The 12780-nt window shown below is 40.9% G+C and overlaps 1 protein-coding gene across 1 annotated transcript in view; it reads left to right on the plus strand.

Moving 5' to 3' along the window:
• Positions 1-12780, plus strand: part of LOC131972160 (protein sidekick-1-like) — a 115897-nt gene that overhangs the window by 87526 nt on the left and 15591 nt on the right. The window contains exons 12-15 of the mRNA XM_059333943.1: positions 616-718; positions 2506-2679; positions 7410-7546; positions 8723-8870. Of these exons, the coding sequence (XP_059189926.1) occupies positions 616-718; positions 2506-2679; positions 7410-7546; positions 8723-8870 (562 nt within the window). The remainder of the gene's footprint in view (positions 1-615; positions 719-2505; positions 2680-7409; positions 7547-8722; positions 8871-12780) is intronic.

The raw sequence follows: 12780 nt of genomic DNA on the forward strand, positions 1-12780 counted from the left end.
TTAACTGGTAAACTTATCGATTGGCTGAATTTTTTTAGATATATCTTGGCAGCTTCAGATTAAATACTGTTGTATTAGATTAACCACAGCCCTCTGTTGAGTGCTGTGGTATATAAAAGCTAAACTCATCTATTGGAGGCCTGGTCTATGGTTAAAATGCACCAGGGCTGAGGTGCTGACATAACAGATGCCCTCTTCACTGCATCCATTTTTCACTTTTTTTCACAGTTATAAAACGTGAAACACCAGAGACGAGAAAAGCACCAATTACATCACACTGTTTTTCACATTATAACTCTGTGTGTGTGTGTGTGTGTGTGTGTGTGTATGTGTGTGTGTGAGAGAGAGAGAGAGAGAGAGAGAGAGAGAGAGAGAGAGAAACTAATCTGTTGACTAATTCATTCCTCATTATTCTGGAGCACCATACATGTAAATGTACATGTTTTAATAAGACTGTTTGTTATGTTAATATAACATTAACATGACATAATAAGAATAATAAACAAATATAATTTCAGCGTTTAATTGATGCCACCTGTGTCACTGCCCCTCCTCCTCCTCTTCCTCTTCTCTCTGTATTTTTCTCTTCTCTGCATTTCGCTCTGTGTTTCGCAGGTCGTACAGTCATTTCTGTGCCGCCATCAGACCAGCGAGTTATCAAAGGAACCACTGCTATACTGGACTGTAATGCCACACACGACCCCAGGGTCAATATCAGGTACAAGCTTGTTTATATGTCGGTTACATAAATGCATAATTAAGGGCCGTCCAAGCCAAGAACGGCATCTATAATGAGAACAATGTGAGTGTCGACACTGATGAGCTTTAATACTCAGTGGCACAAAGCATGTGCTGCACGCTCCAGCTGTGTCTGAGCCCTTAAAATGGAAAAATTGGCTGATGCCCCTGGCATTTTCCCCAATGCAATATATGCAAGCCAGATTATTGATCATTAGAAATTGAGACAGTTATTATTAGGCCTATTGCATCTAGGATGTCATTCTTTTTTCTTTTTGATATCCGTTGATACAGTTTGTTTTATACAAACAGTGGTGAGTTATATTGAGTCTGATTGATCCAATGTTAGTGTGACGTCCTAGCCTGGCGAAAGCCAGATCACAAATAAGATCTAGTCTGGAGACCACCTATTGATTTTTCCGTAGCGCAGGCGTGGTTTACAATCATCCAGAGCCGTTTTTTATTAGGGAATGTTGGTTTTTTTTTTTGTTGTTTTTTGCCATTTTTGGGCTTTATTGATAGGACAGAGTGAAGGGGGAGACAGAGGGGAAGACATGCGGGAAAGGGCTCCAAATCGGATTCGAACCCGGGCCGCCCGCTTACGAGGACATTGCCTCTATGGTACGCGCTCTACCAGGTGTGCCACCGGGAACGCCCCATCCAGAGCTGTTTATTGGGCACTACGAATGTCTATCATACGCGTTTATACGTAGCTCTTAGCCAATCATATCAATTATACCAGATGACGTATGTAGAGCTACAGAACGACAACAATGACCGGGGTCTTGCTAAACCCCATTAGCTTAGCCACTAACGGGGCTAGTTGGTAGATTAGGCTTTTGTCAAATCCTGCTGGAAGCAATGCTAAAACATCCTTTTTGGTGGTGATAAAGAAGTGTAAAGCCAAACGTTGTTCTTCTTTTAAAATAAACTCTTGCTCTAAACTATCTAGAACACTGTCTACAGCTAGATCCAAAGAGAGCTTCCCCTCTGCTGCAGCCATGTTGGATCTGTAAGAAAACTACAAAACTACAAGCTTCCGTCTGTCCAATAGTACGCGTCATCGTCTTGCTGTCCCTCCCCGTTCTGTGATTGGATACCAAAAGCAGGGCTAAGAATCGGCCATGGACACCATGCCGCCTTGCAGTTCCAAACGAAATCGAGCTCGGAAGGCAGCATGGGTACACCCAGGCTAGTGACGTCCTGAAAATTTGTTTAAATTTCGATGCCTGTCAGTGTTTCTTTTGTTAAATAAATAAAATAAACTCACTCCTGAATGATCCTAAAGATATTGTTCGCTACTGTCCTTGTTGTATCTTTTAAAATTATGTATTTATAGTAATTTTCATAGTCATCGTCATCGTCTCATCATCATAATCCGTAGCCAAGTGGCTGTAGGTCCACTGTGATGTTTCTCATCAGTTCTTTCCATTTCTGATCGATTCTTGTCGCATTATGAGGTGTCATATTTGTCCAACTTGCAATATTCAAGATTCTTTTTTCCTCATTTTCCATGTACTCTGCCATGTAATATAGTATGAGCCAAGCTCAATTCATGATTATGACAAGTGAGGTGTCCAAACCCTCTCAGTTTTCCTTCTTTGATGGTGGAGAGTAAAGCTATATGGTTTCCACTTTTCTGTACTGTAATTTCATCTTTAACATCGTCATAACAACATTGTCTATTTTTCTGTTTTCCAATGGTTTCTGTGTGTCTGTGGATACATACAGTATAGACAGAGTACATCTATTCTGTCTTTATTGCAGCTTCAAGTGGGATCGAGGTGGGGTGCTGGTCCGGCCCACCAGTGGCGGCCGTGTGTCCATGCGCCAGGGCTCCCTCACTATTGGCCAGACGTGGTCAGGTGACATTGGGGATTATACCTGCACCGTGACATCAAAGGCTGGCAATGATTCTCGCTCCGCACGCCTCGAAGTCATGTGAGTGTATTATCTTCAGAGAATGCTTTGATTTAAAAAAATAAATTGCTGTATTTAATTAGGTTGGGGCGATTAATCCAATTTTATTTTCAATTTCTATGGCTTCCAGCAATTATGAAATTAACATGATCAAGTTTAAATGATTATTGTGCCACATTCTGTGTCACAATGATGCTCTTGTGTGTTGTAAATCCAGTGCGCCCCATTCCAACAGTCCCACCTGTTTGCACTGAGTTACTGATATGTTGAATATAGTTTTACTTAAATGTTGCACATATGTTAAGAGGTTTTCGTAACAACATAGGTATATATTAGGTGTATATATTTCTTATTTTTTTATTGTACTTTTTTATTGTTTATTTAAATGTGTATTTGTTTATTTAATTAGTGTTTATATTTATATAAAATGTATTTCATTGATTCATCTCATTTTTATTTACATTTCTTGTTTTATTTACTTTATTTGAATTATACTTAAGAAAAAGACTTCAATCAGATCTCCATATTGACCAAAATAATTGTGAGGATGAGGATTTTTGTAATTATCTAGCTGAACTTATTTAAATGCTATATACATGCATATAAAATAAAAATACAGGACAGGCGTTTGATCCAACAAAGCATGAATTGTTTTCTCCTTTGTGAACAGGCACAATGATGACTCTGGCTTCTTGTGCTGCTGTCAAGTAGGAAAACAAACAGCCAATCCATAGGTAGCAGTCTGGCTGATTCAAATTGCACATATGATTGAGCCTTATAGAAAAAAATATTGACTGCGAAGAACATAATTCAGGAGAAGCAGCACATAGGTAATTTAACACATAACTAGACTTAAAGAAGGCATTGGTGTCAGCCTATTTCAGCGGCCGTTTAATGTTATAATTGCTTGTTTCCAAAAATAAATAGCCATGTCCTGTCAGGGGTCAGACACCCTCTAAACCAAATTCACATCTATATCATTAAAACTGTCAGGTGGGAGAATGTGGCTTGTCAGTGGGAGTTATTATTAGACAGTAGTAATAGAAGTGTAAGGTCATATCTGCTATCAGGTACCCTTTACATGCAATACACTGAAACCACAGCCGTGGTAGTCTTTCAGGATAGAATTTGGATGTAGAGTGTGTGTGTGAGTGTGTATGTGTGCTTCGCGTTCATGTTGTTTGGTTGAACAAATTCCAAACATGTTAGATTGTGTGTTTGGTATGAGCAGGCATTCCTAACGCTCAGATTAAAGCACGCCACACACATATTTCAAGTGTATCCCACGCTCCGCCCCGACCCACACAGCCTCATTACAGCCACTGTGAGAAAACACTATCAGGTAGTAGCCTTTATATATTAATGGGTTACTGTATAATATATTTATAAAAGGCACTTATGATATATTAATACAATTGCAGGGTTGGAGAGAGATAGAACATGAGTCCACATCCTTGTGAATTATACAGCGACGAGAGGTTACACGTGTCAAACTCAGAGGGAGGAAGTGAAGCTCTGTTTATGGCTGTGCAAAAACAAATGGGGAACGAAGGGAGTTCTGTACGTGCGTGTGTGTGTGTGTGTGTGTGTGTGTGTGTGTGTGTGTGTATGTGTGTGTGACTGACATTCTCGTTAGCTCGGTATCAATGGGTCATGGAGGTTAACAGACGCTGGCGGCTGAGGAGACAGACTAATTACCAGCAGGTTATTGGTTCAACTCCCGCAAGACCCATCCATGTGTTCGTGAGTTTGTGGCTGTGTGTATATATGTGTGCGTGTTTTGTGTGGGCTGTGTGAAGGTAGTTGCTCTAACATCCTCAAAGCTCATCCATTAATTAATATGATCATGTCAGCTCAGAAAAGAAAACATCATTCTCATTTCCCCTTCGTCCCCCGCCGTCCCCCCCTCCCTCCGCCTCATCCACCGCCGTCCTTGCTTCTTCTCATTGGAGGGCTCCCTCCCCCTCTAACACTCTCTCTTTGTTCGCCTCATTTTCTGACATCACACCCACTTAAATATTAAAACATTAAACACACACATTCGGCAGAAACAAAAACTGAAATGCATTTTTTAACTCTTTATCATTTGGTGTAATTAAGAGCTGGCAGCTTGTCAGAGTAGACACACATCCACGATTGTTTAGAAATAATTGATGAACTTATGAATATGGAATACAGCTAGTTCAGGCAAATGGGAACATGCCCTTTCTCATGCTTTCAGTGTTGATATATATTTGTTTTGTTCCTTTATGTGGTCTGGCATTATCGTCACACCTGTAGCCTTCACATAAGTCGACACTGAGATCTGCTTTCCATTCCTTCTTCACCCTCATCCGGCAGTTTCTGAAAAGAGTTATGGATGCTCTAAAATTGGTATAATCAAATGTCTGGACACTCTTTATTGCTTTCATGAATATATCTGTTTGGCTTTCTTTGTTATTAACATGGCAGGGATGCACAAATATCCACAGGGGGATGGCCAAATGTCTGGAGAATTTCTTTTTAATAGATGTGGTGAGATATCTTTGCTGTAGTGCAGATCACGTCCAGAATAAAATATCACAATAAAAATATGCAAACCACAGCTATATTTGAAAGATATCACCCACTGGAACTGATCCTGGACCAGACCCAGGAACCAACCTGGGAGTCGGAGACAACACTATTCCACCACACATACCTAATAGAAAAACAAAACACAGGAAACAAATATCTGTCTAATGAAAAGTCTCGGCTCTTTGTCACTGATTTCTTTATGAAACACAAATGCATAGATATGTAATTACATATTCAGCCACACTCCTTTGTCTAGGGAAATATGCTTATTTTCTTTCTTACCAAGAGTTAAATAAGGATATTGCTATTTAATGTCCAGACATGAGAGTGGTATCATGTCGGGACAGAAAATACGGAGCTACCACCAGCAGCTATTAGGCTTAGCATATCAGAAAGACAAGGAACAAGGGGGAACAGCTCGCCTGGCCACAGACGGTCCAGACTGGTTTATGAGCTTGAATCTATTTGATTTCAGGCAAACCAATTAAACCTGCATTCCGTGGATAACTTTTTAACTTTATAGAATGTGTTATAATCAGCAGACAAATACCTTCGCTAAATCCAACTAGTAATAAAGCAATATGACAACACTACTAACACTACTAACGTAGGCCTGGGACGATAACAAATTTTGCTGGACGATATATTGTCCCACAAATTATTGCCGATAAACGATATTATTGTCAACATGATAATATATCATAATAATGCACACCCTTTCAAATACAATACACTTTTATTTCTCAGTGTTTTTTACCATTGTAATTGTAATTTTAAGAATGTTTAAATATCCTAAATAAATAAAACAAACATTTTTTTTTTTTTTTTTTTTTTTTTTTTAAAGGGCAGCATTTATTTTGCGATGTAGCAAACTCCACTTTCTGTGAGCACACAGCGTTTATATTTACTTTGTCGACCAGTGTTGACTGTCGGGACGAAGGCTCTGCATCTCCAGGTGCAGTTTTTTTCCCCAGCTGGGAAAACTGGGTCGGGTGGTTCTGCTTTAGATGGGCATGCAAGTTTGTTGTGGTGGCTTTTTTTGTTGCCACCACTTTTGAACAAATTCGGCATACAGGCTCGTCCGTGTGTTGATGGGCTCACCTTTTTCATTCGGTTTGAAACCAACATATTCCCACACCGGGGCTGTGGCATTTGGCTTTGCAATCATCTTTTTTCCTCGCGTTGCTCCGCACGAGGCTCACCTGCTGCACTCTGTGTGTAGCCAATGCTAGCGGCCCAGCCTTCCCCACAAAGACAAAGAGACTGGATGACTGACAGGAGGGTTCACTCCGCTCATTCTGCTATGGAACAAAAGTGCCCTGGTGTTGAGATCGAGCACAGAGTGAACCCTCTTGTCATCCAGCCTGCTTGGAGGCAACAGACGAGGAAAACAAACACGCATGCGCATGTCGATATATCGAGGCCGGCAAAATTATTGAGTTCATTTAATTTATCGTGCGATTAATTGATTTATTGATTATCGGCCCAGGCCTATACTAACGCGATAACTGCGAAGCCAAGGCCAGCAACATGAAGAGTTAGAGTTAGCGGTAGAGTTAGTCTGGAGTTAGTTAGAAGCGGCCCCAATATGCCAACATCCTGGATTTGAAGCTGATAAAAAAGTTGTGCCTTAGACTGTGCTTCTTTTTCTTTTGTGTTTTTACTTTGAGGTGCATAATTACCACCAAGTGGACAGAAATTGCTACACTTTGTTTCAGGGGCTCTCTCAGTCTCACTTTGTTCCACTTGGGAGTTGAGTCAAGTGCAAATCCTAGTGGTAAAACTCTGTATACCTTCAAAACCGGGATGCCCAACTCCAGTCTGAGGATTAAAAAAAAAATAGGTCTACCACCACCTTTAAAGCATATTAATTACCACAGTATATTTTATTTGCATGGAGAAAAAATATACCTTAACAAGGGTGATGAAATATTCCTTGGCTGAGCTCAGTAAGAGAAATAATCTAGCAAATAAACCCTCCTGTAAAATGGATTCTGTTACCCTCAGACAGAGCTGACTCAGTATCTCTAGTCTTTATGCTAAGCTAAGCTAACTGGCTACTGACTGTATCCTCATCACTCTTGAACCATGAATAAATGGATTTCCAAAAATATCAAATTAGTACTCTGGTTCTGACAAATGTGTCAAACTTGGATCTGATGTTTTTGGTTCTTTCTTGTCTTCTCTGTATTCAGTGAGCTGCCACACTCTCCTCGCTCCCTGACGGCTCGTCTCAATGACTCTGACTCCCGCTCCGTCCTCCTGTCCTGGCTCCGCCCTTTTGATGGGAACTCCCCACTTCTCTACTACCTACTGGAGCTCTCAGAGAACAGTACGTGTGTGTGTGTGTGTGTGTGTGTGTGTGTGTGTGTACTTTATAGTCCCTGAGCGACAAACAGCTGTTCACTTGCTGTCTACCAGGCACTGACACACACTCATTTACAAGAGGCAGACATATGGAGAATGGTGTTGCTGCGTAAATGTACATCCAGGTTCCCTATAAATAAGCTCTTATTTTCCTCCCCTTACCCCCTCTCTAACTCTCTCTCTCTTTGTCCCTCCGTCTCTCTACCACAGATGTTTTAACAGCAGGCTGGCTCTCTGTCAAATGAGAAATAGAGGGAGAGAGGAGAGAGGGATTGAGTAATAGAATGACAGGAGAAACAGATTGGAGGGAGATGGCTATAGAGTCGCTGTTGCTCCTGCTGTAAGCTAATCGGATGGATTGGTCAACGTTACGTGCAGAGGTTAACACTTGGCGTGTGATTGAAGCAGCTGGACTGATGGACAAATCGTTAATATACTGTAGTTTGAATTAGAAGTGATCTTCATTCTGATCATTTTTAAGACAACAGGAATATGACTTTCCTGCTGTCACTGTTTCAACAGCTGCTTTATAGCATTTGCAAAAATACTCAAAAATAATGATAGTCTGGTCGATTTTAAATACTGAATCCAGACAGTGAAAACTGTTGTGTGCACAGTGACTACCAGCTGTGTGTCTGGGTGTTTGTTATGTTTGATGTTTTGGATTTTATTTTAAGAGAGAATGGGCCATTATAAATACAATATATACTGATGGCAGACAATGGCTCTAATACACTCACCAGGCTGGCTTTAAATGGCACACACACCATCCTTCTCACTTACAGAGCTAAGCATGTGGCTGGTGCGACGATAATAGTGCATCTGTCTGCGATATCTTCAGGAGAAAGACTGAGAGATAAGCTGGCAACAAGCTTGCAACAATATACAGAAGCATCTGTGTGTCTTTATTAATCCCCCTCTTCCCTCCAAACTTTTGTCCTTATTGCATCCTGTGATACTTTTCTTTCTTTATAATTCTCTCCAGCTTATCCCCTTTCCTTTCTACCTTCCCTCCTTGCTTCTTTTATCTACTCTTCCCTTCTTTTCTTTTTGATTTATGGGCCCCGAGTGTCCCCGTGTCTCTGTTTGTCCTGCCTCAGCCAGATTATATCAGCCTCTAATCTTTATGTCCTCTGTCTAGACTCGCCATGGAAGGTCTACCTATCAGAAGTCGATCCCGTGGTGTCCGAGGTATCAGTAGGCGGGCTCACACCTGCCAGGACCTATCAGTTCAGGCTTTGTGCTGTCAATCAAGTGGGCAGGGGTCAGTACAGCGCCGAGACACACAGGTAAGAGACCAATTCAGTCATGGACACACATCTTGGACACACACACACACACACACAGCTACCAGTCTTATTTGATGCATTATTCACAATACTCCTTGTGAATCCACATGACCATTTTACTGATGTTTTTCAAAAAGCATGAAACCATTTTTTCTATAAAGAACATGCTGTGATGTGTGAGAAATAGAGACCCTGTTCCACCTCTGTGTAATAGACTTGGTCACACTGCTTTACACAAACTGGGAATGAATAAACTGGAACCTTTCTACAGTCAAAAGGCATAGTGTTTACACACCCACACACTCTAATTTGTGTATCTAAGTGTGTGTGTGTGTGTGATGTGTACGTTGCCATGAGCATGGATAGGGACACGGGATTCAGGGTGTGGATGAAACCTAGATGGATTCTAACGAGGAGAGGACCAACAAACCTTCCCTTTTTCTTTAGAATCCATTTCCTTTGCAATGAGCAATTTATATTCACACATCCGCACTGTAGATGTCTACGTGACGTGTGTGTATTTCGCTGCCCGTCTCCTTCCACTGGACATTGTGAACTGCAAAAATGAAATTAACTGTTCTGCGTGTCTACGTGTGTAAAAGGGAGAGTGTGATTTGGCCGGAAAAGTAAATAGATTGCTGTGCAGATGTTTTATGCTGGTGTGTGTTTGTTTGTATGTTTATCCCAGGAGAAAACACTAATGGGGGTAATTATGATGCCTTAGCACTGATGGAGCTGGATGGAGTGAAAGAGGGCTGGAGGAGGTGTGGCAGGACTCTGAATAATATTGCTCCTGAATACGCACGCTCACCAAATAACCAACGCTCACACACAATACAGCAGATGTGGCCGTGTGTTATAAAGTAGACACACACGACACAAGGTTTTGTCTGGCTGAAGAGAGTGACCACAGGCAGGAGCCAGTTGTGGTTCTGCCAAGTAGACTCTCAATAACAACAGCAGCTGTGAACGCTGCCATGACACATTCACACACCTCAGATTACATTCTCCTTTCCCTTTGTTCATCTTCGGTTTTTTTGTTCTCCTGAATCCGTCTCCCTCCTCCTTTTCATTCAAAATCTTTCTCACTTATCCTCTTCAGCTCATTGTCTGTCATTATTCCCCTTCCTTCCTGTTCCTCTCTTCTGCTTCTGCATGTACCACTGTATTGTCTGTGTCCAAACCAGTCCACAGTCCAAAGTTGGTTGTTAAAGGCTCTGGAGAGTAGATGGCATTGATCCTTTGCTAAATGAAAGACTGGCAGACGGACAAGTCATCACTTGTCAGTGTATCAGAGCAGATGGATTTGTCTTCTCCTCAGTGTTTGTTGCATACATAACCACATGCACTTTGCTTTTCATCTGCTGGATGTTCGCCTGGATAGGACACGCACATGAGCCGTTGCAGATGCCAAGGCGCGTGCTACACTTGACACACAGGGAAAGCGAGGCGGGGGAAAATGTCCTGCAGAAGCTCCGAGCTCCAAATGAGAAGTATGACAAAATGCAGTAATGTGCGAAGAGTGAGGGAACGGGACAGAGAGCGAAGGAGAAGCTTGTAATATTGATGACAAAAAGCCCTTATTAAAGTTTGAACTTCCAGCTGCTTCTGCACTCTCCCATTTTGTTCTTGTCCTGATTAGGATCTTTATCGTAACAGCACTAATTCATCCATTTTTTTTCTTTCTCTCGTTGCCTCAAACCATTCTCCTGCCTCACTTCCTCTTATCCAAGAGAGTGCACAGGGCCGCTGAGGTGTCGGACAATGCGTCCAGTGAGATGGACATCCACTAAGAGGATATATACGAATGAATGTGATCAGAGCTGATAAACATTGCTTCTAAATGCAGAAACCCTTCTGGATAATCCAATTATACCATCTGGAGTGTCACACACAGACTCGGTTGTTTATGCATGACCTACACTCACACCATTACCATCTTTAAAGAGGAAGCATTAACAGAGGAAAGACAGATGATGCATTAATGCCTCTGAACTCTGGGCAGCATGAGAAGTCTAAAGCATCTGTCTCAATTCTCTTTGCCTTTGCTCTTATTTTGAATTCCAGCTGTTCAATCCGAGCTAGAACACATCAGACTTTGACACTGGATGTGTGATTAAATACTCACTCCTTCTTTCTATCACACACACTAATGGACACTCACATATTATATTAATGCTTTAGCAGCTTTATGAAATTCAGAGATTTACAGGAGATTTGTCTTGTGCTTTACAAGATGTCATCCTTGAATTACATATGTGCTTTACTGTGGCCTCAACTATGTTGATGCTGCCTATACTGTAACATAGTGATTGATGTATTTACTTTTAACTATAGAGTGGAAATATTAAGGTGATGGCAGCGAGAAAGCTTGCACTGATAAAAGCTCTGAGGAAGAGCTCATTGTTTGTTCAACAAAATGACCAAAATTACAGTCATTTATCCACATGGAGAGAAAATGTAGTAAAGGCTCAGTCATTTCTTACTATCGCAGTTCTTGGTGTGTCTCCATAAGTTCCGTAGCCCCTTAGTCGACATTTGTGAAGAGGAGGTAATAAGCGACAGCTAAGTCCTACATATGCCTTGAAGATCACAGAGATAGCAATGATGTAAGAAGGGATGGACATGAATATAGATCAGTCTCAACTCAGAAAGTTAAACTGCTACTGGAAACATTTTGACATACAGTCATGGAAAAAATGATTAGACCACCCTTGTTTTCTCTAATTTCTTGTTCATTTTAATGCTCGGTACAACTAAAGGTACATTTGTGTGGACAAATATAATGATAACAACAAAAATATATCATAAGGATGTAATTTAAGAGCTGATATCTAGACATTTTCCATGGTTTTGTTAATAATGAGTTGAGTTAGTTTAGTTAAATTTGTATGAGCTGTTTTGTTGTTATCATTATATTTGTCCAAACAAATGTACATTTAGTTGTACCAGGCATTAAAATAAACAAGGAATTGAAGAAAAAGGGTGGTCTAGTCATTTTTTTCCATGACTGTGTCATAGCTGAGTCATAAGAAAGCAGTAATAACATATATCTGATCATGTCTTATGAACATTTTTCAATCGGTATATCCTATAATTGACTCACTCTGATGCTGGCCCACATTAAAGGATAACTGGGCACATTTTGGGTCTGATTCATCCCTCCCGACAATCATAGGGATGTTCCCAATTCAAGTTTGGTCTGAAACGATTGTCTGCCTAAGTGATCCTGTAGTGTGATAATCTTGTCCAACTGTTAATGAATGGATCAGTCTGCCTGATTTCAAATCATAAATATGAAACATGTTCGATAAACTGAATAGACTGAAATCCTGACCGTCACAGTAGCTTGTAGCTTGCGCTTGCCCTGTTTGACACCAATAATATGTAAGACTTTATTTTCAGCTTGTGCTGCAAAATGTAAGCACCATGCTGGTTGTATCTGCTCAGCCATGACTTCATCCACAGCTTTTCCTCTCTTTTTGTGTATTTTATGATAGAAAAAAATAGCACACACAGATACAGCCAGCTGAGGACAACAGACAATGCCTCCTTGTTTTATAAAGTTACATTTCTGGAAAAATAGAATCACCACTCTGAAACTGTTTAGTTTCAAGGCCAAGTGTGACGTCTTGACTGAATCATCGTGCGTGCGTGTGTGTGTCCCTTACGATTAAAATATTGAGAGTCTTTCGTAATATCTGTGGTCTCCCACGTTTTTAAATTCAGTTAGGATGTGAAGGGTGCACCAGGCATTAATGAGGAGTAAAAGCAGGATGGAGACTGTAACTTTCTCGAGCAGCTCTTTTCTGTCCCCACACTTTATTAGTCTGTTCCTAACTCACATGTCACTGAACTAACCAATCAGAAGCTATGAGGACTTAGGACTAAGTTGTTCTTACTGTAGAGG

This window comes from Centropristis striata, chromosome 1, assembly GCF_030273125.1.
Source record: "Centropristis striata isolate RG_2023a ecotype Rhode Island chromosome 1, C.striata_1.0, whole genome shotgun sequence".
NCBI lineage: Eukaryota > Metazoa > Chordata > Actinopteri > Perciformes > Serranidae > Centropristis > Centropristis striata.